General features: G+C 43.8%; 1 protein-coding gene across 1 annotated transcript in view; it reads left to right on the top strand.

Moving 5' to 3' along the window:
* The window catches only part of LOC310871272 (uncharacterized protein), a gene marked incomplete at both ends in the record, with an annotated part of 58,691 nt that overhangs the window by 23,290 nt on the left and 8,198 nt on the right, over positions 1-27,203 (top strand). Inside the window, 16 exons of the mRNA XM_083782758.1 lie at positions 4,291-4,441; positions 5,097-5,210; positions 5,680-5,844; positions 6,707-6,793; positions 7,922-8,053; positions 11,106-11,204; positions 14,167-14,309; positions 15,231-15,357; positions 16,879-16,959; positions 17,438-17,536; positions 18,690-18,737; positions 20,442-20,624; positions 22,600-22,730; positions 23,747-23,819; positions 24,511-24,585; positions 26,421-26,546. Coding sequence (XP_083638884.1) covers positions 4,291-4,441; positions 5,097-5,210; positions 5,680-5,844; positions 6,707-6,793; positions 7,922-8,053; positions 11,106-11,204; positions 14,167-14,309; positions 15,231-15,357; positions 16,879-16,959; positions 17,438-17,536; positions 18,690-18,737; positions 20,442-20,624; positions 22,600-22,730; positions 23,747-23,819; positions 24,511-24,585; positions 26,421-26,546 — 1,834 coding nt within the window. The remainder of the gene's footprint in view (positions 1-4,290; positions 4,442-5,096; positions 5,211-5,679; positions 5,845-6,706; positions 6,794-7,921; positions 8,054-11,105; positions 11,205-14,166; positions 14,310-15,230; positions 15,358-16,878; positions 16,960-17,437; positions 17,537-18,689; positions 18,738-20,441; positions 20,625-22,599; positions 22,731-23,746; positions 23,820-24,510; positions 24,586-26,420; positions 26,547-27,203) is intronic.

Raw genomic sequence — 27,203 nt, 5'->3', positions numbered from 1 at the left:
GCCGGGGCTCTTCGGTGCCCCAGCAGGGATAGGCTTTCCTGGCCGAGAAGGTGTTCAAGGACAGCCTGGACCTCAAGGACAGAAGGTCAGAACTACACACAGAATGCTTGTTGCTAGAAAATGTGAAGAAGTAGTACGATCGGGGGCAGTGAAAAAAAAGATTGGTTTTGCTGCTGTCTTACTCTATCATCTATATAATGATCTCTGTTTTGGCCAAACGTCCAAAATATACTTCTGCTACTTCTTCAGATTGTGCTTCACAGAGATTGTGCACATTATTTCTGGGAGTCATGTGATAAAAACATCCATCCATCCATCTTCGACCGCTTATTCGGGGTTGCGGGGGCAACAGCTCCACCAGAGAGCTCCAGACATCCCTCTCCATGCAGAGCAACATTAGTATAACTTCCTCCGCGGGGGGATCCCGAGGCGTTCCAATGTGCTTTGTCTGCCCCCCCGGGGGGTGGGGGGGTCTCCTCCCAGTGGGACGTGCCTCGAGGACCTCCCTATAGGGAGACGCTCGAGAGGCATCCTAACCAGATGCCCCGAAACACCTAAGATGGCTCCTTTCCAGGCGACTCTAGGCAGAGTCTCTTTTCGCGTGACTGAACTTCTCACCCTATCTCTAAGGGAGACGCCAGTCACCTTGATGAAGAAAACTCATTTTGTCCGCTTGTATTCGCGACCCTATTCTTTTGGTCATGACCCACACTTCATGACCATAGTTGAGAGTAGGAACAAAGATTGCTCATGTGATAAAAAACAGAATACAACTGTCTTAGAGATGGCATTAGAGGCAATCTGGGAACAAAAGGAAAAAACTGTTCCTTTGAATTTGCCTCTGAGGGTGGCAAACAGAATGTGGATAGCAGGATGTTGAATTTGCCTCTGAGGGTGGCAAACAGAATGTGGATAGCAGGATGTTGAATTTGCCTCTGAGGGTGGCAAACAGAATGTGGATAGCAGGATGTTGAATTTGCCTCTGAGGGTGGCAAACAGAATGTGGATAGCAGGATGTTGCCGCTTGGTCCGCCTGTGTTTTCATTCCCACTAACAACAGATTCAGTAGTGTGTTGTTCGCAATCATGTTCTTGAGAGATTAGAGTTAGGGGTGGTTTGTGGGAGGGGGCCAAATATTTTCACCAAAGAAATGCCTAGTAAAAATCCAATAGACCTCACATATTGCGGGGCCTTTAAACAACGTATAGCCAAAAGGGATTTCACTTCCACCCACACGGGGTATCACTTTCATAGACTGACTCATCAGCCACAGATATTACATCATTACCGCTATCTTTTACATTCTCGTCCTGATTTGTGTTCCCAGTACGTCTGGTCCTGCACTGTTCATAATTGAACCAAGGCATTAATGATTAGTATATTAGCCCATTCTGTACGCAGTGTACGGGAACCCATTTTGGTGTTTTAAGCATTCTGTTTAGCTATTGAAATATAGCAGACCTACAAGCTACAAGACAATACAGTACCGTATAAAGAAAATAGATAATGTGGCGCAAATCTTTGACTATATATTCTTTCAGAGCCAACGTTTTTAACTCAAATCATTGCTTCTGGGGTGTCCCTGGAACAACATATTTTCAGATGGGGGTCTGCGGCCAATTACACATAATTCTGGGGGTCCTTGACACCAGTGTTGTTTTCGTCGACTAAAACTAAGACGAAAAATGTTTCACTGACTAAAACTAAATAAAAACGAATCTATGATGACTAAAACTAAGACTAAATATACTGACAATTTCGTCAACAAATAAAAACTGGACTAAAATGTTAGGAAGGGACTAGTGGACAAGATATCCAGTTTTATGCTGGGTTGCATGCTGAAAATAGCAGATATACAATCTCACAACGTGTCGCAGCGCGACGCGTTGTGAGATTGTATATCTGCTATTTTCAGAATGCAACCAAAGTGTAAAATATGTCATTACAACGACATCAAGGCCATTTTAGTCGACTAAATCAACTGTAGATTTAGTCGACTAAAACTAGACTAAACACTAGAACATTCCATGCGACTAAAATTTGACTAAAACTAAGTGAAAACTATTCAAGAGACTATGACTAAAACTAAAATAGAAATTTGCTGCCAAAAACAACACTGCTTGACACTCCCTGATATTGAGCACCACTGATATAGAAACAGGTATTTCAGAAAACTGTTAGGATTTAGAAGACTTTTTTGAAATTTAGACGTCAGGCCTAAATGGGTTAGTATCCTTCATCATAGCTTTTACTCCCATTGCCCTCTGCCTTTTCATATGTACATGTGCACGACATCAAAACAATGTCACATACCACTGACCATGCCTCCTGGTGGAGATTTCTAGTTTAAAGGTATATTCAGTGATTTCACTCAAAAAACCTTTCAACCTAAGCCTTTCATCCAATCAGGATAGAGAGCCAAAAACGAAACCTAGGGTTTTTTGACCCCCAGGGGTTAACTGGGGACAGGGAGGAACTCCTTATATGGTCAGCACACTCTATAGTAGAGACAAAACAAAAAAATAAGTGATATTTGAATTAAGTGAAATCACTGAATATACCTTTAATATTAATTAAATGTGAATAGCAGAAGAACAGACTGTCAGATTAATGTTAGTTCAATTATATGTTTTTTTTTTAGGATAAGGCAAGTAAAACAATTACTCATGGGGAAAAAAAGAGATAACCCCTACTTTTAGACTGTTTCTTATTGATTGAAAGATATGGGGAGAAAAAACTGAATTCTCATAGATTTTATGTCTGCAAAGGGACTTGTTCTTTTGTGAAGGTTGTTAACTTCTTTTGATTTAACCCATTTTGGGCGGGAACCTCTTTTGGTTTTAAACATTATGTTATAATTTAGCTATTGGAAAATAGCAGATCTACAAGCTCATAGCGTGCTACGAGCTTGTAGGTCTGCTATTTTTGAAAAATCGTGGCGCAAATCATTGAATATATATCTCAGAGCGAACATTTTTAAACTAAAATATTTGCTTCTGGGGGGGGGGGGGGGGTCCCTGGAACTACATATTTTGAGATGGGGGTCCATGGCCCAATAGAGATAATTCTCGGGTCCTTGACATGAAAAAGGTTGAGCACCACTGACATAGAAACATGGGTTTTTCAGAAAAAAATGAGGATTTAGAAGCCTTTTTTTTATCGACCTCAGTCCAAAATGGGTTAATGAACATTCACCTTCTGAATTGGACTGGAGTTGACCGCAGTGTTGAAAGAACCAGGAGTGCTTGTGGTTAATCACTCTCCATTTCACAGAACGTTCACCTCTTTCAGCACCACGGACAGCTCATACGGTCCTCTACTCTAGATTGTGTGGATACTGGCTATCCAAAGTGACTCGCGCGTGCGTGCGTGCGTGTGTGCGTGGCTGCGTGCGTGCCAGAAGTGAATAACCTTGCAACAGCCCAGTAACACCAGTAATGAGAGTGTTCAAAATTAACCAAAGGGACATAAAAAAGACTGCCAGAAGTACCATTATAACTCAATGGCCCGAGTGGGCGGTAGAGCAGCCCGGACCTCAAATTTGAGGTCCGGGCTGACGCACATGATTATATTTGTTCGGCCCCAAACAACTGGGTTTATTGTTTATTGATTTGTCAACTCGGCTGTTGGCTTTGTACGAGGGCTTTACAGGTCTTTAAATAAATACTTTTTGAAATTTATATGGGAAAATAAATGGGAATACCAATTGCCAATGAACTCACCTGTACGAGGGGATAGTTCCAGTAGCGACAGAAACGGACAACACTCTCAATAATGATTTAAGTGGCAATGATGAAATCGTTTCAACTAGAAATGCACTCTGTCGAGGTGCCAACTTGCGCCTTGCACACACGTAGGCCATACATGGCCTTATTGGCCTACTTGTGCGCAAGCAGAGCGCGCAAGTAAAGTACTGCTACTAACTAATGTCTATTACAACTGCTGTTCTAAATGCTTTAGACCCGTTATGGACCTTATACCAACCCTGAAACGTACCTTAGTTACGTCACCATCAACAGCCAATATAAGGAACCGCCATTCTTACCCACGTATCGTAGTTACATCATCAAGAATGGTGGTCCCCCATTGGCCGACGGACAACAACGACATACGCAGCCAGTTACAGTACTTGCACGCTCTGCTTGCGCACGTAATAACTCTGTTTCTGGTGGGCAGGGAGATGGTGGGCCATGGCTACGTAATAAGACTAATAAGACTGTTTCTGGTGGGCAGGGAGATGGTGGGCCATGGCTACGTAATAAGACTAATAAGACTGTTTCTGGTGGGCAGGGAGATGGTGGGCCAGGCTACGCCGGGCCTAAAGGTCCTCCAGGACCCCCGGGGGCAGATGGAGATGAAGGTCCCCAAGGAGACTCTGGTCTTCCCAGTCTACCGGGAGACTTTGGATTCCCAGGCAATCCTGGGCATCCGGGAGAAAAGGGTACTTTTTTATTTTTTTATATATTTTTTATCCCACGATTTTGTAACCCATTTTTCACCCCTGTGTCAATCATCTAATGTGATCCTGGGCTCTACACACCCTCCACCAACCTAGTCCCCATATATGGGGGACAAGGGGAGAGCAACGGACTTGAACTCATGCTTCCTTCATGCCTGACAGGGGGGAGTTTCCCTGGTTGGACGTAGCGCGTGGAAGGAACACGTTATTCCAACCAGTTCTTTTCCCCTCCTGAAAAGAAAAGGGTACTTTTGAAAGAAAATATGAATGTCTGCAGATGCACACACTCACACACGCAAATGCGAGCACACACCACAGACAGACAGACAGACAGACACACACACACACAGTTATTGAATTGCTAATATCTGTCTGAATATACTACAAGCTCCAAGGGTATGTTATCAAAAAGCTGTGTATATGCACACACACTCGCACGCAAAAGCACGCACACACACACAGTTATTGACGTGCTAATATCTTTTTTTCATATGCTACAAGCCCCAGGGTATGCGATAAAAAAGCTGTGTGTACAGTACAGTACACAGTACAGTACACACACACACACACACACACACACACACACACACACACCCTTGAAAGTAATTGACTTGCTATAATGTCTGCATGTCTGCAGGTAATAAAGGCTCCGTGGGACCCCCAGGACTACCCGGTGATAAGGACCTCTGTAAAGGTGACATCAAAGGACCAGCGGGACCCCCGGGGCCAGATGGTCACGCAGGACCCCCAGGTCAGTCTTTCAACCACATCGGCAAAGGCAAGGGAAGACATTTCAGCCACATTAGCCCATTCTGTACCGGGAACCCCTTTTGGTGTTTTAACTAAGCATTATGTTATACTTTAGCTATTGAAAGATATTTTTGAAAAATCGTGAAAATGCGGCACAAATCTTTGAATATATATTCTTTCAGAAGACTTTTTTTTTTTTTTTCGACGTCAGGCCTAAATGGGTTAAAATCCAAGTGGTGGAAAAAGTACTCTAATATTTTTGGCATTCAGGACAGTGATTTAAGCATTCTGTTATACTTTAGCTATTGAAAAATAGCAGATCTACAAGCCCATAGCGCGGCACCAGACAGACATAGTTATAGGGAACAGACATTGCTTGTCATTGGAGTGGCTGCACCGCTCAAAGACAACAGTACTCGCATTTTGAATGCATGGTTGTTTTCCTGTCTCTCTATATCCTGTTCTTTCAGGTACCAACGGCCAGCCTGGTGAAAAGGGGAACCAGGGGAACCCTGGGTTCGGTCGGCCCGGCCCACTCGGTGAAACGGGCCCTCCAGGCGTGCCTGGGACAGGCGGTCCGGGGCTGCCTGGAGCCAAGGGAATCAGGGGCCAAGATGGCTTAACGGGGACACCAGGTATAGTACCAGATGATAATAATAATAATAAATAATAAAACTTTATTTGTATAGCACCTTTCATGACATGAAATGCAGCTCAAAGTGCTTTACAGAGCAATGGAGAAAAAAAGAAAAGCAAGGCAAAGACATTAAAAAACAAGCAGTAATGCAATACAGTGAGGACATGAATAACAAAAAAATAAAAGATCAATTAAAAGCAATGTTGTAGAAGTGGGTCTTGAGCTGTGCTTTAAAAATGTCTACAGAGGCTGCCTGACGAAGGTACAGTGGGAGCTTGTTCCATGCCGTCGGCCCGTAGAAGCAGAAAGCAGCAGAAAAATACATTTTAGTCTACTAAATAAACTGTAGATTTAGTCGACTGAAATCTTATGACAAATTTTAGTCAACTAAAAGTAGACTAACAGTAAAACATGCCAGGTGACTAACATGTGACTAAAACTAAGTGAAAACTACTCAAAAGACTATGACTAAAACTAAAATCTAAATTTGCTGTCAAAATCAACACTGTTACACAAACATCTCACATTCAGTTCTGCGGTTGTGGACAGTTCCAACGATCATACTGTCAAATATTGTACACAGATTTTATAATCTTTGGGCAGGATCGGAAACTGTGTACATGAATATTTACCCAGATGTCATGTACACTAACCTTTCAGACAGATTTTAATATTCAGCAGACGGATCGTGGGAAATGTTGAAAATATTTGAAATTGGAATCCTGCCCATGAATAATAAATAAATGCCGCAGCTGTTACGTGTTATAATATTATGCAGAAATACTCGTTTTGCACAGTACAGCAGAAGTAAAGTCCATAGAGTTTTATAGCAGACTTCTATCATTGTGACTATACTGCAGGTCTGAGAGGAGACCCGGGGCCAGATGGAGCACCAGGGCATGGACCAGATGGGCTGTCTGGGCCACCAGGACCACCGGGCCCGATAGGTAATTCTCTGACGCACACATGAGAGCGCTAGTACGCTACCAAAACAGACACACACATGAGAGCGCTAGTACGCTACCAAAACAGACACACACATGAGAGCGCTAGTACGCTACCAAAACAGACACACACATGAGAGCGCTAGTACGCTACCAAAACAGACACACACATGAGAGCGCTAGTACGCTACCAAAACAGACAAATAACCCTGTTAGGACTAATTAATTACTTTAACGCGCCAAGGTTTTCCCCCTTTCAACCCTTATTTTTGAAGAGCGCTTTATGGGATAAATACCTAACACATGAGAGCACTAGCACGCTACCAAAACAGACAAATAAATACCTAATCCTGACTAAATCGATCAAACGAATAAATGGAGAAAAGGTCAATTAGGTCATTATTTTGGAAAACCAGAAAACAGGAACCAAGTGGGGACTCACTGGAAATGTTCTGGAGCAGACCACTTTTCAACCAGTGTTCCGGGGACCACCAGTGGTCCTTGAGGGGGTTCCAGGTGGTCCCCAGCTAAAATGATAGATCTTTAACTCTTGAGATCTCTCCTAATGGTACCACATCAATACAGCATGGAGTTGTGGACAGAACGACAATACAATATTCTTAAGTTTTGGGACTGAGAGGCTACATGTCATCAAACGGTGGTCCGTGGCTTAAATGCCGAATAAATAATGGGCCTTGATATGAACAGGGTTGAAAACCACTGTTCTGGAGGAATTCTGTCCTATAGTGCATGTATGTTGTGTGTGTGTGTGTGTGTGTGTGTGTGTGTGTGTGTGGTATATATATATATATATATATAGAGAGAGAGAGTGAGTAGGTTCAAGTTTGTACTTTATTGTTACATATTGTGCACAGGCACACAAGAGTAAAATTATTTATTGATTTTTTTTTTCTCTCTGCTTCTTTCAGAAAATGTACTGTAGCAGCATACTGTAGGTGATAATAAAGAGAAATAAAGAAAAAACAAGAGCCAAACATTTGTACAATGTACATACTGTAATATGCTTAGTTGTAATGGTTAGATAATGCGATAGATTAGCGGTAGTCGATTTCAATGTCACGTCTCGTCGATTCATATTAAAGCCATCATTCCCCACACATACCTTCACAGGTGCCAAAGGCCGAGATGGAGACAAAGGTTCCAGGGGGCTACCAGGAATGGACGGCGATCCAGGCATCATAGGGCCCCGAGGGCATCCATCTCCACTCCCCTTCCGTCGGATAGGGCCTCCAGGCCCCCCTGGTAAATGATAGGGATAGGACCTCCAGGCCCCCCTGGTAAATGATAGGGATATAGGGCCTCCAGGCCCCCCTGGTAAATGATAAGGATAGGGCCTCCAGGCCCCCCTGGTAAATGATAAGGATAGGGCCTCCAGGCCCCCCTGGTAAATGATAGGGATATAGGGCCTCCAGGCCCCCCTGGTAAATGATAAGGATAGGGCCTCCAGGCCCCCCTGGTAAATGATAAGGATATGGCCTCCAGGCCCCCCTGGTAAATGATAGGGATATAGGGCCTCCAGGCCCCCCTGGTAAATGATAGGGATAGGGCCTCCAGGCCCCCCTGGTAAATGATAAGGATATAGGGCCTCCAGGCCCCCCTGGTAAATGATAAGGATAGGGCCTCCAGGCCCCCCTGGTAAATGATAAGGATATAGGGCCTCCAGGCCCCCCTGGTAAATGATAAGGATATAGGGCCTCCAGGCCCCCCTGGTAAATGATAAGGATAGGGCCTCCAGGCCCCCCTGGTAAATGATAAGGATAGGGCCTCCAGGCCCCCCTGGTAAATGATAGGGATATAGGGCCTCCAGGCCCCCCTGGTAAATGATAAGGATAGGGCCTCCAGGCCCCCCTGGTAAATGATAGGGATATAGGGCCTCCAGGCCCCCCTGGTAAATGATAAGGATAGGGCCTCCAGGCCCCCCTGGTAAATGATAAGGATAGGGCCTCCAGGCCCCCCTGGTAAATGATAAGGATAGGGCCTCCAGGCCCCCCTGGTAAATGATAAGGATAGGGCCTCCAGGCCCCCCTGGTAAATGATAAGGATATAGGGCCTCCAGGCCCCCCTGGTAAATGATAAGGATAGGGCCTCCAGGCCCCCCTGGTAAATGATAAGGATATAGGGCCTCCAGGCCCCCCTGGTAAATGATAGGGATATAGGGCCTCCCCCCTGGTAAATGATAAGGCCTCCAGGCCCCCCTGGTAAATGATAAGGCCTCCAGGCCCCCCTGGTAAATGATAGGGATATAGGGCCTCCAGGCCCCCCTGGTAAATGATAGGGATAGGGCCTCCAGGCCCCCCTGGTAAATGATAGGGATAGGGCCTCCAGGCCCCCCTGGTAAATGATAGGGATATAGGGCCTCCAGGCCCCCCTGGTAAATGATAGGGATATAGGGCCTCCAGGCCCCCCTGGTAAATGATAAGGATAGGGCCTCCAGGCCCCCCTGGTAAATGATAAGGATAGGGCCTCCAGGCCCCCCTGGTAAATGATAGGGATATAGGGCCTCCAGGCCCCCCTGGTAAATGATAGGGATATAGGGCCTCCAGGCCCCCCTGGTAAATGATAAGGATAGGGCCTCCAGGCCCCCCTGGTAAATGATAAGGATAGGGCCTCCAGGCCCCCCTGGTAAATGATAGGGATAGGTAAATGCAACAGAACCCGTTTTAGAATAGGCACTTAAGACCAAACGGGTTTTCAGTGAGATGGTACAGTATAGACTGGACTATAGAGGGTGAGTGGCAAAGTGAGTTTAACGTTGTTTAATTAATGCAATCAGATAGTACTTTTCTGTTTGGATGTATGGGCTGTCATATGTATGGGCTTGCTTATCACTGAGTATGACTATACGTTACGAGTATATGTTGGTGTTTTAAAGCATTATGTTGTACTTTTGCTATTGAAAAATAGCAGATCTACAAGCTTGTACTTGTACAGTAGGTCTGCTATTTATGAAAAATCGGGAAAATGTGCCTCAAATCTTTGAATATAATTATATTATCACAGAGTGAACATTTTAACTCAAATCTTTGCAACATATTTTCAGATGTGGGGGGTGGAGGCATATTACATATATATTTAGCACCACTCATACAGAAACATAAGGTTTTTCAGATTTTTTCAGAGGTTTGTCATGATTTAGATTTTTTTTAATTTCGACGTCAGGCCTAAATGGGTTAAGAGGCTAACAGGATATATACACTGTTGCAGGTCCACTCGGTCCCGATGGTCCTTTTGGAGATGTTGGAAGACCGGGACCCAAAGGACCAAGAGGAGCACAGGGACCGCCAGGGACCACCGGAACAAAAGGTAGGTGCGTGTGTGCGTGCGTGTGCGTGCGTGCCTGGGTCTGTGATAGACTTTTTTTTCTTTTTTTTTAAGATATTTTTTTTGCGGCTTACGCCTTTTATTGATTTTTTAAGGGACAGATAGTAGGCTGACAGGAAACGGAGAGAGATGGGGGGATGACATGCGGTAAAGGCCGTGTCGGGTTCGGGAGTCGAACCCGCGGCACACCGCGACTGGATCACCAGTCCGGTGCCCAGACCGTTACGCTACGGCCTGGGCCTGTGATAGAGACTTTGAACCGGCATAGGCCCTAAACTCCAGCCCGGCCCAATCCGACAAGGGTCTGCAGTGGTTTATTAGCCCGAGGCAGTGTTGATTTCGTCGACTAATACTAATTCGTCGACTACCTTTTTTCACTGACGAAAACTAAATGGAAACTAAATGAAATCTAAGCTATGATGACTAAAACTAAAATAAATATTGACAATTTCGTCAACAAATAAAAACTAGACTAAAATGTAAGGAGGTAACTAGTGGACAAGAGATCCAGTATAAGTAAACGACAAATCATTTTACACTTGGTTGCATGCTGAAAATATAGCGTGTAAAATCAGCCATTACGGCAGCATAAAGACTGCAAGAAGGAGAGTTCTGTAAGCAGCGCAGAAGTGCCATTAATTACAGTAATCAAATGCACACCCTCGAGTGTAATATTGCGATTATACAACAGTTACCCTTAAAACTAAGAGAGTTTAAAAGAAAAAAAGAATTAATGACAGATGAAGCTACTACGACTACAAATGTCCCAAGAAACTAGCTAGCCTAGAACAACACAGCTGAATTCTTTGTTTTAATTAGGTGTTCCATGATGCTGGTTTGAAGCACGGCCAGAAGGCATGTTTCAACCAATCAGATTGCTTCCTCGAAACGACCCGTTGTATAATCCCAGTCGATTGGCTGCCTTCTCACTCTGGAACTGCGTTGTTATGCGTGTGTACGTGTCTGTCTCCAGGGCCTGGTGGTGATCCAGGTATGGATCACCCATCGTTCTCAAATGGAGGCGCAGGGCCTGGTGGAGATCCAGGAGACTCAGGACTCAGAGGCCTGCCAGGTAAGACTACTGGGGCAGATTTATTTAACCCATTTAGACCTGAGGACGATTCTATAAATGCCTTCTAAATCTTTGACAGTTTTCTGAAAAACCCCATGTTTCTATGTCAGTCGTTCTCAAACTATTTCATGTCAAGGACCCCAAAAATGATATGCAATTGGCTGCCGACCCCCCATCTGAAAATATGGTGTTGCAGGGACCCCCCCCCCCCCCCCCAGAAGAAGCAAAGATTTGAGCTCTGAAAGAATCTATATTCAAAGATTAGCGCCACATTTTCACAAATTTTCAAAAATAGCAGTGCCGAGCTTGTACGAGCTTGTAGATCTGCTATTTTTCAATAGCTAAAGTATAACATAATCCTTGAAACACCAAAAGGGCCCCCCCCCCCTGAATTAAGATCAGAAGTGTGGCAAAGAACATGATGGGCTTGGTCAGAGAATGCACAGCAGCCTCAATCTATGAAGCAAAAGATTAGCAGGTCAGACGCCTGACTGTACTTCACCATCTGGACGTATCTTGTACGCAGCACGCAGGCCATCTTCCCATGCATAAATAATATGCATTAGGATGATACTGATGATCATGATACTGATGAAAATATTTTTAGAGATTAATCGACTTATAATGATTGATTACACTACTACGAGTGTTTTTTGTGCAAATCTAATGTACATTTTTTGCCTTATATAGGTTGTTGATGGTATGTAAAACAAATTACAGTCAACTTAGGTGGTACCAAAATCTGACTCGGCCCTAGCTGGACTACTTGTCCAAGATCCAAAATATGGAAAATAGCTGAACTATACCAGTTCACAGAGTTTGTAGATCGGCAAATGTCATGGTAGAATCTCATGGTCATACTGTACCACGAAGCACCCATAGAGCATTAATTAAATAGATGCAATATAAATATTCAAGGTTTCTGCCAGACAGCAAACGATGTGAAGGTGAGTGGGGGGGGGGGAAATGGCCGCGTTCAAAGAAAGTGAAGTGGCGCGCGGTGGACTCTTTGGCACTCAAAGATATTTTCCCAAGGTTGACAGGTCTGCACATTGTTCGACTGTTGTAAAAATATAAACATGCACGGCGGCGAGCGCAACCTCCAAATGTGAGGACAAAAATGTTAAACGAAGCAGTCGGAGTCCATAAACCAAGCAAGTCCATAAAATAGTAAGTCCATAAAAATCAGTGGTGTAACTATGTAGATTCAGGCCTACTTAAAGAGCCGCTTAATTCACCCCGTTTGCAACCAGATCTTATTTTAATGATGTTTGGGAGACAAGAAACACTTAACTGGGTTTCTATTTTCTGTGGGTAATACGTGTTTTTAGATATTTTAGTATTTCAAAGTGCCCGTGATGTCATGGACACTGGTCTCACTTCCTTCCTGGACTACATGTTGTCTCAGTAAGGGTGTAAGTACACCTAGGATTCCATGCGCGGCCAAAAGAAGCTGTCTGCCGGCGTCTCTTCCGGGTTTTTAGCAAGGAAGCTCTTAGAAGGAAGTGAAGTGGTCACGTGACTGGGCTGCGCCATGACACTTTCATGGGAGCCAAACTCACACAGGAAGTGCAATGAATACATGGCAGTGAATGGAGCCGGCTGGACCAGCTCATAACAAACAGGTATCATTTCTGGCTCCGAAGTATCGCGATATTTGGCTGCCAGACAGGAAACGGTGGGAAGTCTCGCGATACTTGGTGTGTTCAGAAATGTACTTTGTACTTTATGGTATCTCTATTTTTATAGAGATACCATACCTCTATAAAAAATTACACAGTGTACACATCGAATAACAACACAGCAGACAATAATGTGTTACATGTCTTCTGTTATTTTCCAGAAGTGATTACTTTACAAAAGGTCTCAATTGTTCATAAATTATGTTTGTTCATGAGCTGGTCACTGAGCTCTCATTGACTCCAATGCATTTTGCCAAACTTCCGGGTAGTTTGCCTCTCATGAAAGTGTCCATGAAAGTGTCATGGCGCAGCCCGGTCACGTGACCACTTCACTTCCTTCTAAGAGCTTCCTTGGTTTTTAGACAACTGGTGGATGGAAATGAAGCTCCATCCACGCGGGAGATTGCCACGTCGGCCAGATTCCCGAAAAAGCTTTGCCCCAGCGCCATTCTGCCGCGTGGGTGGAGCTTCATTTCCATCCACCAGCTGTCTAAAAACCCGGAAGAGACGCCGGCAGACAGCTTCTTTTGGCCGTGCATGGAAGTCCAGGTGTGCCCAGGCTGTACGACAGCCCTCTCCCTCTCTACAAGGTGGGGAGAGTGCAGCAAAGCATCATGGCCATTGTAGTAACCCAGCAGTAAGACCAGTGTCCATGACATCACAGACACTTGGAAATACTAAAATATCTAAAAACACAAATTACCCACATAAAAACCCCCAGGAAAGTGTTTCTTGTCTCCCAAACATCATTAAATTAAGATCTGGTTGCAAACGGGGTGAAGTGGCCCTTCAAGTACTGTGCTTAAATGAGTACAATTGTGAGGCATTTTTTACTTTAAGTATTTCCAATACTTTTTACTTCTACTCCACTACATCTCAGATCCAAATATTGCACTTTTACTCCACTACATTTATTTTAAAACTTTAGTTACTAGTTACTTTGTTGATTTTGAGTAGGCCTATTATTACAAAACATACATTATACACTTCCTGCCCTAAAAACATTTCAGCCATTTGAAAATAGCCGATCTGCAAGCTCACAACGTGTTCGCGATGTGACACATTGTGAGCTTGTAGATCTGCTTATTTTCAAAAAAGTTATTATACATTTGAAAACTTGAAACACAATGAGTACTTTTACTTTTGGTACATTTTTATACCGACACTTTGTACTTTTACTCAAGTACATTTAGATTTTCCGCATACTTTTACTTGTAACGGAGTATTTCTATATTGCAGTATTGATAAAGTAAGTATAATGCATAATCTTCTTCCTCCAGGTCCGAAGGGGATGATGGGGGACGTGGGTTTTGCCGGAGGGCCTGGCCCAGACGGTAGACCCGGTCTGAATGGATACAAAGGGCCTAAAGGAGAGCCAGGCTACGGATACGGATATGGACCTTCCGGACCGCGCGGACAGAAGGTATAGGGGTGGGACGATAATGGGTATGGACCTTCCCGACCGCGCGGACAGAAGGTATAGAGCGTCGCAGTCCCGCCCCCTCGAGAGACCCGGAAAAGAAATCCCCGTTCATTTTCCTCATAGACTTATCAGAAAGTATTTATTTACTACGACGTTTACGCCGCGGACAAAGCCAACTCTTGTCGTGACAAATCATGACAACAAACACATTGTTGTTTTTCTTCTTTGTAATTATTTGTTTGGTCCAAAATATTGTGTGTGCTGTCGTGATTTGTCACGACAAGAGTTGGCTTCGTACGACGCTTAAAAGGTCTTTAAATAAATACGTTTTGAAATGTCTATGGGAAAAATGCATTGGGATGCATTTCCTGGGCCACTCGTTGTCATGAAAGGGGGCGGGACTGCGACGCTCTATAGGGGTGGGACGATAATGGGTATACCTCACGATACGATACCTGCGGCCATATTAGGCCCTCCATAATGATAATATCACAATATATTGCAAGAGATTTCATCAACAAATATATCATCTGTAACTGAAAATGAAGAAAATAACCATAAACGGCAAAATTCATCTTGGTTTACATAGAAGGGGGGGCTTAAGGGGAGGGGCAACATTTGCTGCATGTCATTCCATGTCTCTCTCTCCCTGTATCCCGACTATCTCCGCTAGGCCAAAACCGACGGCATCAACGCCCACCAAAATACATTTTAGTCGACTAAATCAACTGTAGATTTAGTAGACTAAAATATTATGATATTTAGTCGACTAAAACTAGACTGGACACTAAAACATTCCAGGTGACTAAAATGTGAATGAAACTAGATGAAAACTATTGAAGAGACTATGACTAAAACTTGCCAAAAACAACACTGTTGATGACAATGAACCTCTCCCTCCCCCTCCTCCTCGCTGCTCAGGGAGAACCAGGACATGGCAGCACCGATGGGCTGAAGGGCCACAAAGGAGAGCCTGGCGTTACAGGACCCCAAGGCCTTCCTGGAGACCCTGGGGCCAAAGGCAACCCAGGACCCGATGGACATAATGGTTACTACCCTGCTGCTGTGATTGGCCAGCAGTCGCTGTGATTGACAGTTCTCGTTTTTTGCAACTATGCCTAATCCTAACCCTAAAGCCAAATTCCAATACACCCAAATCTCGGCCACTCGCTCACTCACACTCGCTCACTTAGTTATGATGAAATTGGTGACGTGCTGAAATAATGTGACCATCTTGTTGCCTTCACATAACTTTAAATACGTGGCCTGAATACCGCTATAGGTTGAACTCTACCACAAACAAACCGCAACGATTTACATTCAGACATTGACATGTGGCAGAGTTTTGGGGTATTGGAATTTGGCTTAAACCTAACCTCAATAAAACTATGTCTGCCCGGGAGCCAGTCAGACACAGTCAGGTAAGGCAAGTCTATCCTAGAACGTTGGTGGGATTCCAAACCACGCACCTCTGATAACATAATGGAGGTAGAAGAAATGAGAATTGTGACATATGGAATCAAAAAGTTCTCCATAAGTGTCCCTGAGCAAGACACTTATGCCCTAACTCGGTATAGTTCCCCAAATGTTTGCCTGTGACCAAAAGAAAATAGAGATTTAGGCCTCTTTTAGACGGCGACCATCTCCAGATAAAACGTCAAAGTCCAGTTGCGTTCTCATTTTTTATTGACCCTTTACACGAGAATGCACACTTTTTGAAAATGCTATAATGTCGCTAGGTGGCGGTAACGGGCTGCCAAATAGACCAGTCACCCACATTACCTACAAGAAGAAGCTCCCCTTCACGCAACCCTATCGGGGTTTTGCTTCCAGAACACAACAGGGTTGTGGCCGTCGCTCACTGCCTGCTTTCTATAACACATCGAGTGACACACAGGCTGACAGGCAGCCCAGAACATGCAGGCAGAGCACGCCACGGGATGGTTACAGTATATAATACATTAGGCTACATAAACGCTGCTGCCGCCTATCGCAAGGCATTTTATTTACATCATGGTTTTACATTCGCCATCGCTGATGAGCAGCGCTTTGTAGGCGAGGGAGGCAGGCTTGTTCAGGAACTCCATTATATCATATATGGCTCTGCGTCAATGTAATAAATATGCGCTGTGAGCCAACGTGAGCCATGATGTCATGAGTTTTGAGGATTCACCGTTTTGCCTGTTTACATGGAGAAGGGATAAAACGGCGTTCTCAAAGATTTCCACTCTGGAAGGTGGTTTCACTTTGTTGCGATACGATACTTTATTTTGTCGTTTTCTATGAACACCATTCTCGTGTAAAGACCACCTTAGACGTTTTCCCAGGAGCCGAACTATAGTGAAAATAGCAGATCTACAAGCTTATAGATCGGCTATTTTCACGACTTCAAGTGAAACTACTTCAACAAATGTTTAATTTGTTTTCTAATTTATGGAATTTATTAGATTTTTCTTTCATGAAATTACTGAAAAAAACATTGAATTTGGTTTTTAATTCAAACTAAAGGGATCCATAAAAAAGTAGTACATTTGACAGGTCATATTATTTGTCTCTTTCTCTGATCCAGGTCTGTCCGGCTCTGCGGGCCCTCCGGGCTCAGATGGGCCCCCAGGACTCAAAGGACCGGCCGGAACATATGGACATCCAGGCATGCATGGCCCTTTCAAACCCTTTCCCTCGTGTCATCTCTCTATTGTGGTTTTTTGAGCGGTGCAACCACTCCAAGGAACAGCAATGTCCGTCCTAACCTATGTGACTATGAGTACCAATAGGGGCAAAAGTGGCGCTGTTGTGCCAGAAACAGAGAGAGAGAGACATAGTGTTGCACTGTTGCCTGCTAATTACAGAGAGAGAGAGAGAGAGAGAGAGGCAGGGGGAGAGTTGCACCACTCAGTTCACACGGGTGTGATTTTTCTGGATATCTAACACGGCTACAGAAATATATAGTTGTTTTATATTAATTAAAATGAGGATGACTGGAGCTGTCATGCCTTGGTCAGTCAGTCAGTCAGTTAGTCAACAACATCTACAGGGCTGGTCAAGGTCCCAGACAAAAATAATAATAACAAATAAATCATTTTAAAATAAATGTCTTGTATCTCTGACATCTCTCCACTTAACCTCAGGTAACCCGGGCTCCCATGGTCCTGCTGGCCCCTCAGGTCCTAAGGGGAACCAAGGTCTGGATGGGATCCCTGGACCTCCAGGGCCCAAGGGAGACACAGGTAAGAAAGAAGAACAACACAAAGTCGTTGAATAGACTGCCCCGTGTTTCTCCTATACGGCCGTGAAGGCGGTGTTGATTTTGACAGCAACATTTAGATTTTAGTTTTAGTCGTAGTCTCTTGAATGGTTTTCATTTAGTCTTAGTCACATTTTAGTCAGCTGGAATGTTTTAGTGTTTTAGTCGACTAAATATTATAGGATTTTAGTCGACTAAATTTTGTCAACAAAAAAAAAACGTCGTAATGACTGATTTTACACTTCCAAATAGCCGATCAAATAGCTGATCTAGATCAGCTATTTTCAGCATGCAACCAAATGTAAAATGACTTATACTGGATCTCTTGTCCACTAGTCCCTTCCTAACATTTTAGTCTAGTTTTAATTTTTTGACACAATTGTCAATATATTTAGTCATCGTAGCTTAGTTTTAATTTAGTTTCCATTTAGTTTTTGCCAGTGAAAGAAGGTAGTCGACGAACATTGTTCGTCATAGTTTTAGTCGACAAAATCAACACTGCCGAGAAGGATCCGATCATCACATCTAAAATCTGATCGTTACATTTTGTCCTGTTCTTTTTCTGTCCTGATGCGTACAGTACGTAAGGGATAATTTGGTGACAGGGTCATTTATACAGTATATAAACATTGACCACTCAGCCATACATTATCCTGCTTAGTATACACGGCTACTTACTACATTAATTAATACATTGACCCAAAACACTACAAAACAAGGTATTTCCTTGCTCGCGGTAATGAAAGTATTCCATAAGTGTCGCGCTGGCTGGCGTCTGCCCAGCTGCAGCACTGTCGGAAACCAAGGAAGTGAGTTGATCAAATAGAATCCATTTTCGGGTTACTGCTTCGTCCATTTCTCGCTCAAATGTTTTGAGAGCAATGTTTAGCCGTAAATGACACTGTGTGTGTGTTTACATGGCTGTCATGATGGAAACAGCCATAAATCAAGCGGGGTTCAGCAGGTGCTCTGAGGCTTTGATTAGACATAGAGGAGCGGTCATTATCCAGAAATAACACACCGCTGAATTCGGCGATTGACCAATCAGAAGCAGGCATTCAACCAAGCTGTGTAATAGTGTAGGTCATTTGTCAGTGCCTTTGCTCATATTTTGTTTCTCTTTTCTCTTTCTGCAGTTGTACTCGGAGGAACTCCTGGGAACCGCGGCGATGAAGGGAGACCAGGTGAACTTTGTTTTTGAGTGGTGCAACCACTCCTATAGACAGCTGTGTGTGTGTGTGTGTGTGTGTGTGTGTGTGTGTGTGTGTGTGTGTGTGTGTGTGTGTGTGTGTGTGTGTGTGTGTGTGTGTGTGTGTGTGTGTGTGTGTGTGTGTGTGTGTGTGTGTGTGTGTGTCTGGGTCTGTCCCTGTGTCCGAGCAAAATATATAGCCTTTGTTCACCACCAAGCGTCACTGTTGCACAGCCTAACACACACAGGCCAGGGAGGAGGGTTTGTACAGTACAGTACAGTACAGTACAGTACAGTACAGTACAGTACAGTACAGTACAGTACAGTACAGTACAGTACAGTACAGTACAGTACAGTACCACTCACTTCAGACGGGTCTGATTTATTTTTCAGACATGAAGTAGGACATGTATCATACAGTATAAATAACTCAACTTAAAGATGGAGTGCCGTGATTTTTTTCCCACCCTAAAACATGATGAACAGGTATTACCGGTATTATTATATAAGGAGGAAGATTTTGTTCAAAAAAAGTGTACAGTATTTGTTAAATATTTGTTTTTATGTGGACACGCCCACTAGTTCATTAAGTATGCCTGGTTTGCCTGGTGGGTGGTGATGGGTGATAAAGGGAGGGGAGGGGATGATATTGTGATGTCACTATATCACTGTTTCATTGGCACGTTGGCTGTCAAGGTTTTAGCCTCCAGGAAGAAACCCTAAATACAAAGGGGACATCATTGCACATAACCACACCAAGGGGTCTAATGTCACCTCATAAACAGGTGAAAAAATAAAGGGTCTACTGATCTTCTTCAGGCATCAACTCCATCTTTAAACAAAACCTGTGATAAAATCTCAGAAACCTCCAGACTCTCATTCCCACAGTCATTAACAGTGTACTACAGTAGCGATTATTACTATCAATACTCCATTATTCTGATAACTCCGTTACAAGCTAAAGTCCTTGTAAAAATGTACTTGTGTTAAACAAGGGGGGTATTGGTATCAAAATGTACTTAAAGGTACCAAACCTAGAAAGTATTCATTGTGCAGAATGTCCCGTTTCACAACTTTTCAAACTTATAAATTAAAAATCTTTTGAAAATGAGATGAGTGGAAGTAAAAGTACTGAAGATTGGAAATACTCAGGTGAAGTACAAATAACTCAATTGTACTTAAGTACAGTACTTAACCCATTCAGGACGGGAACCCCTAGCTAGCTGTTAGCATAAATCCCAGTTCCCAGTGCCACCGTCAGCGTCCACTTTATGAGAAGGAGCTTCCCCCCCACTCCACACACACACACACTCACACACTTTGCTATCATTGAGGTACAAAGTCACAAATTACATCCGAACTTTGGATAACAGAAGATCCAGGACAGCTCTCCAAAATTCCGACTTATGGAGGTTTGAAAATCCTTCTTTAAATTGAGGTAAACTGAAAAAAGATTTAAAGTCCCATAGCTGGTGGTGATGGGACGTTGCCATAGCAACCGGACCAATGTCAAAAGCTGCTGTGGGGTTCAACCATTATATACACAGAGTATACGGACCTAGCAAACAACGTCCCCTAGCGGCGAGGTCCGGATATATACGGACCTGGCGCAAAAAGAATGAAGGATTGTTATATTTTAGCTATTTTAGCTAATTTCCTATGTCCTGTAAATGGTACTGTATATATGCACGTACTGTAGGTCCAGAGGGGGAGCCTGGAACTCCTGGTCAGTCCGTCCCGGGTCATCCTGGACCGGGGGGGGACAGAGGTCAGCCGGGCCTACGCGGACCGCTGGGAGCCAGAGGACCTCCAGGACCCGTGGACAGATGTCTTCCTGGACCAAAAGGAGACCAGGGCTTCCCAGGTAGCCCCGGCGTCCCAGGTTGGACATTTTATTTTATTTAGCTGCTCTACAAGTCTTTAGCAAAGTCGACTAAAACTAAGACGAAAAATGTCCGTCGACTACCTTTTTCCACTAAAAAAACTAAATGGAAACTAAATGAAAACTAAGCTATGATGACTAAAACTAAGACTAAATATACTGTCGATTTGATGGAGGGGAAAGGAACTGGTCGGAATAACGTGTCCCTTCCACGCGCTACGTCCGGCCGGGGAAATTCCCCTCAGGTGAAAAGAAGCAGCTTGGACTCCTCATGCATAGAAGGAGGCATGAGGTCAGTCCGCTGCCCCCCCAGGTTGGCAGAGGAAGTGTAGCGCCCAGGATTACATTAGATAATTGGCACTGGGTGAAAAAGAAAACTGGGTTACAAAATCGTGGGATAAAAATGTAAGTAAAAAATATATATATATATATACTGTCGATTTTGTCAACAAATAAAAAGTTAAAAACTAAACTAAAATGTTAGGAAGGGACTAGTGGACAAGAGCATGCTGAAAATAGCTGATCTACAAGCTCACAACGCGTTGCGAGCTTGTAGATCGGCTATTTTCAGCAAGTGTAAAATCAGTCATTACGACGGCATCGAGGCCCGCCAAAACACATTTTAGTCGACTAAATCAACTGTAGATTTAGTCGACACAAATCTTATGATATTTAGTCAACTAAAACTAGACTAAACACTAAAACATTCCAGGTGACTAAAATGTGACTAAAACTAAAATAGAAATGTGCTGCCAAAAACAACACTGGTAGAGCTGCCACCATCACTCCAAGATGGCGGCAACGCTCCGTCTATATAAAACACCTCAAACACACACGCAAACATACACGGCCGCGTGCGCCGTGCATGCCGTGCATGCATGGATGTGCACACTTCAGCAACTCATGAATGGATGTAATATATATTTATTGAATATAAAATGAGCAATATATTTATTATGGTTTGGCGATGAATTGGATCTGCTTTTTAGGTACTCTGATCAAGCGCATCAGTCCCCAACCACAGGGACTCCGAATCCCCCCGTACCTAAACAGCAGATCCAAAACGACAGGTGGTAGCTGGGGTGGAGGAGGGTGAGCAGCAAACGTTTAAGCAGGCAGCAGCGCAGCAGTATCAGTGTGCAGCAGCAAGCAAGCAAGCAGGATGAGCAGTGCAAACTTCCAGTTTAAAGGACAACTTTAGTTTTTTTCAACCAAGGTTCATGTTTTAGGTTATTAATTTAAAAAAATGACAAAAATGTTATGCTTCTAATATACTGTACAATACACAGTACACACCAAGGTGTGTACTGAAGGGGTAAAACACCAAAAGGGGTTAATTTGTATATATATTTTTTTATTTGTATTACAATGACACCTAATGTACACTTTGTTGCGCAGCTAAAATAGCTGATCACACGACTCATTGTGAGCTTGCAGATCTGCATGCAACTAAGTAAACCAGTGTTGTTTTAAGCAGCAATTTTTTGTTTTAGTCATGTCTCTTGAATAGTTGCCATTTAGTTTTAGTCACATTTTAGTCGCCTGGAACGTTTAAGTGTCTATAGTTTTAGTCGACTAAATATCATAAGATTTTAGTCGACTAAATCTACAGTTTATTTAGTCGACTAAAATGTATTTTGGCGGGCCTTGATGCCATCGTAATGACTGTTTTTACACATGCTGCGACGCGTTGTGAGCTTGTAGATCGGCTATTTTCAGCATGCAACCAAGTTGAGACTGGATCTCTTGTCCACTAGTCCCCTTCCTAACATTTTAGTCTAGTTTCTATTTGTTGAAGAAATTGTCAGTATATTTAATCTTAGTTTTAGTCATCATAGCTTAGTTTTCATTTAGTTTCCGTTTAGTTTTTGTCAGTGAAAAAAGGTAGTCGACGAAACATTATTTGTCTTAGTTTTTAGTCGACGAAATCAACACTGGAGCAAACCAAGCATGGTGTGTGTGTTCCGTCCTGCAGGTTGGCCCGGCCCACGGGGACCCCCGGCCCCCACAGTAGCAGCTTTAAAGGGGGACGCAGGGGACCAAGGCCAGACGGGACGTCCAGGCTTTGCCGGACCCAGAGGAGACCTGGGCCCCCCGGGACCACCAGTGAGTCACATAAAAACATGAGTTAAAAAAACGTTTGCCGTGAAAGAATGTATATTCAAAGATTTGCGGCACATTTTCACGATTAAAAAAAAATAGCAGATTTTCCAACAGCTGAAGTTTTAAATAATGGTTAAAAGCTGTGAGGTGACACATATGCATCCTCAAGTGCCAGAGCCCCAGGAACGGACGGTCGGTTCCGCCCGTGTCCAAAACGGTTGAGAAATGACAGAGTTACCGTGTGCCGGTCCCTCTACTGTACCCTCTACTGTACTGTACTGTCACTGTACTGTACTGGCACACCCGAAATCATCATATATACAGTTAATATGTGCGTGTGTGTTTGTGTGTGCACAGTTGGTGAAAAACAACCATGCTGTTTTCGTGCTCATACCCAGGCACCCACCCACCCAGCCCGCCACCCACCCACCCACACACATAGCTCCGTAAGGGAGTGGTTGCACCTCAAAAAAGTAATATTTGAATTAAGTGAAATCACTGAATATACCTTTAAAATCATTAAAGCTGGGCTGTTGTCCATTGCATTTCTGCCTACTTCCAGTCCAGGGGACAATTTGTCCCCATTCTCGATAGAAGTCTATGTAGAAGAGCTGCCATTGGACTGAAGCCCCATGAAGTGAACAGAGTTTGCGTAACTCTGTCTTACTCTATGGCTCTGGGCAGGCATAGCAGTCAGTCGGATCCAACGCACATGCCCCCCCCCTCCAGTCACGTATACTGACTCGATCCTAATGGTTCAGTTTCTATTTAAGCACATTGACATTCACTATTACGGTAAATGGTCAACATGGATCTGTGCTATACCTCAAATGACAGCTGATCAGCTGACAGAGGTGAAACTCTTTCCACCTCCTGTAGCACTGGAGCATTTAGTGTTCACTGCAGTGTTGACTTTGTTGACGAAAAATACCCGCCAAAATACATTTTGTTCGACTAAATCAATGGTAGATTTAGTCGACTAAAATGAATGAATCTTTAACCTGGCATTATCCCTATAGGGGCCAGGAGCTAGGCCTGGGAGCCCGGGACCGAGAGGAGAGCCTGGTCCACCTGGCTACCAAGGACCCCCAGGTAAGAATCTATTGTCTTACCTCATGGGTTAACTGTCAAGTTATCAAATAGTATTGTGGTTTATCTTTTGTAATTGTAATATCGTCCGGAGGAAACCTCATAACTACATTTTTGATTTTATTCCATAAATCAGTGCTATTGAAGACGTCTGTGTGTTGTTTCGAAAATATTGAACCAATGGAAAGTAGTAAAAAGCGCATTGGACAAAACCTCTTAACTCCATTGGACCCTCAAACTGTCTGCTAAAACAGCTAACTCCACCACCTCTCTCCTTCTCATGCAAGTAATTGACAATATCCAAAGTCACAACACCAACTTTGATGAGGCAGTATTGCATCGTTTAAAATATAGAAGGTTTTATTCATTTCCTTAAAAACGTATATTTTTAATTTCCTGAAAAATGAACATTTTGGAGTTATCAGGTTCCCTCCGGACAGCAGAGATATGCAATAAAAACAATTGCTTCGAAATCTAGGCTAAAAGCTAGCAAAAAGCGACATGTCTTTGCTGTAACGATGCAGTAGAGTACTACAAGGACTGACTCTTGTTCTGTGTTAATTCATTCAAATCATTTCTGTAATGTAAGAGGGGGGAGGGGGAGTAGTCAGTTTTATCATTTGGACATTATGTTCAATAACATTCAATCTGTTTATTGAACCAAAACCATTGTTGTGAACTGTGACTGTTTCAGGAGACGCTGGAGCCCCTGGCTACAGCGCTGGCCCCCCTGGTAACCGTGGCAACAAAGGCTTCCCCGGACCACCAGGTGTGTCATGAGCAGTGCTGTAACCTTTTCCCTCCCCGGTGCCACGTAACGTCACTGGACATCATCTCAATGATGTCATCTCGGCCAATTAGAATTTGCGTCCTCACCTTCGTCTTCAACGTTCTGCGTTTACACGCACCCACAAAGCTGGACATAGGAGGCCCTCAAAAGTGAGTGGTACTGTACTGTATTGTACTGTACTGTACTGTACTGTACTGTACTGTACTGTACTGGCCCTCCTCCCTGGCCTGTGTGTTAGGCTGTGCAACACTTGTCGGTGAACACAAACGCTATAGCGCTATTTCCGTGCTCGGACACAGGGACACAGCCACACACATACAGTAGCTGTCTATAGGAGTGGTTTCACCACTCAAAAATAAAAAAAATACAAAACTTTGTTCCCCCATATATATTTCTGCAGTAATCTGATCCCATGTCATGCCAAGTAAAGTCTATCATAGCAGCACTTGATTCTAGCAGCCCGAGGCAAGCCCCGCTTTCACACCTGCAGCCAGTCAGCGTATAAAGGGGCGACGATTTGTTGTTTATTAGCCTGTCTGACACATAGTTCATACATGCGGCCCCTGCACCTTCACTTAATGTGGCCTCCCAGGTTAATATCAGAATACTGATATGTTATTGATTTGCAAACATGACCCGTCTAAATTTGTAGCTTAATTAGTATTAAAATGCTATTATCTTTTTGTGTTCTGTTTATAAAGTTAACATAACTATAATTAAAAGGCATTTGAAATTAAATTAAAAAAATACTTTTCAGGATTCCAATTGAAAAACAGCCAAAGAAAATGTTCAGGATTTCAAGTCAAATAATAGCAAAAATAGCTGATCTACAAGCTCAAAACGCGACAGTATAATATAAAATGTGGCCTCTCTGGAGTGAGTGTGGAAATATAGAGGCCCTCTCCATCTTCAAAGTTGCACCATACCCCTGACATATAGTTGGTGGAGTTGAGAGAGAAACTGAACACGCAGCCTGACAGAAGCCTCTCGCTGCGGCGAGAGGCTTCAACTCAAGCCCCTCTGACCCTATATAACATGAACCAGAAGAACTGCACTCTGTCGAGGTACTGCTACTGCTACTAACGAACTGCTGTTCTAAATCCTTTAACCCGTTTATTGACCTCATACAAACCTTGAAGCGTACCTTGTTACGTCACGTCACCATCAACAGCCAATAAGGGGCCACCATTCTTACCCCGACATACATACGTACCCAGCCAAAGGATCACCAAACGTACCCCAGTTACGTGCAGCCGATCCCCGATTGGCCGACGGACAACACCTGTAATTACACGTCAATTTATTTAATTATTTACCTGGGCTCGCCCATTTTCTTCATTTCTTCATTTCCTCGTTGAAGTGCCCGCCGCCGAATATGTACAGCTCCCCGTTGTGGGCAAAGGCCGCGTGCTCCCCACATCCTTTTGGGCCTTTCGCGGGAGGCGTGCTCAGACGCCAGACGTCGGTCTCCGTGTCAAGCACTCTGACGTTACGGTCTCCTTTGCACCGGCCCCCTCCCCCAAACAGAAACATCTTTGTCCCGACGACGTGGGCAGAGTGACACGTGGAAACGTACGGCCGAGTGCCTCCGGTGATAACCACAGACAAGACCATCGTGCCGGTGTCCAACCTGTTGGTGTCTCCCGTGTGTCTCGCGTCCTCTGTGCGTCCTCCGTGTACATACATTTAATTATTCCTTAATTCTTACACAAAAACACAAAGCAACCAGGCATATTGTGGTGTGATTCATTGTACGTTTCTAGGGGACACAACAACAACCAACGCTAATGATTTTCCCCCTCTTCTCCCACAAGGTTTGAAGGGCGAGCCGGGGCCTAGCAGAATCATTTATGAACCGGGTATTCTGGGTGCGCCCGGTCCCCCTGGTGCCCACGGAGCCCCGGGCCACTCTGGACCGGTGGGACCGCCAGGCCGAGCAGGTCTGAACCTCTCTCTGTATCTCAGTATATGCTCACTTTAATAACCCATTTGGACCTATAAGTTCGATTCTACAAAATGCCTTCTAAATCCTGACAGTTTTCCGAAAGACCCCATGTTTCTATGTCAGTCTCAAACAATTTCATGTCAAGGACCCCCAAAACTATATGTAATCGGCCCACCGACCCCCCATCTGAAAATATGTTGTTCCAGGGACACCCCCCCCCCCTCCCCCCAAGAAGCAAAGATTTGAGCTAAAAACGTTCACTGTGAAAGAATATATTCAAACATTTTTGGGCCGCATTTTCACGATTTTTCAAAAATAGCAGACCTGCTCGTAGATCTGCTATTTTTAAATAGCTAAAGCATAACATAATGCTTACAACACCAAAAAGGGTTCCCACCCAAAATGGGATAATAAGATGCGCTATATCAATAAATTGCCAGCATCTAGGTGATTACTGAAAAGCAACCCAGCTTTTCAGTAATCACCTAGATGCTGGAAATTAGAGTTGCTGTGAATTTACTCAAGTCCACATGTTTTCCAACTATTTCTCTGTTGCTGTTCTTTATTATTTATTTCTTTATTATTTATTTCTGCATTATCAATTATTTTTTGCTACTTGTTGAGGAACAAGAATCAGCTCATTTGACTCCGT

This window comes from Protomyctophum parallelum, assembly GCF_964188405.1.
Source record: "Protomyctophum parallelum genome assembly, chromosome: 14".
Classification (NCBI taxonomy): Eukaryota; Metazoa; Chordata; class Actinopteri; order Myctophiformes; family Myctophidae; genus Protomyctophum; species Protomyctophum parallelum.
The sequence above is the reverse complement of the archived record's forward strand: the minus strand, read 5'-3'. Positions and strand labels throughout refer to the sequence as shown.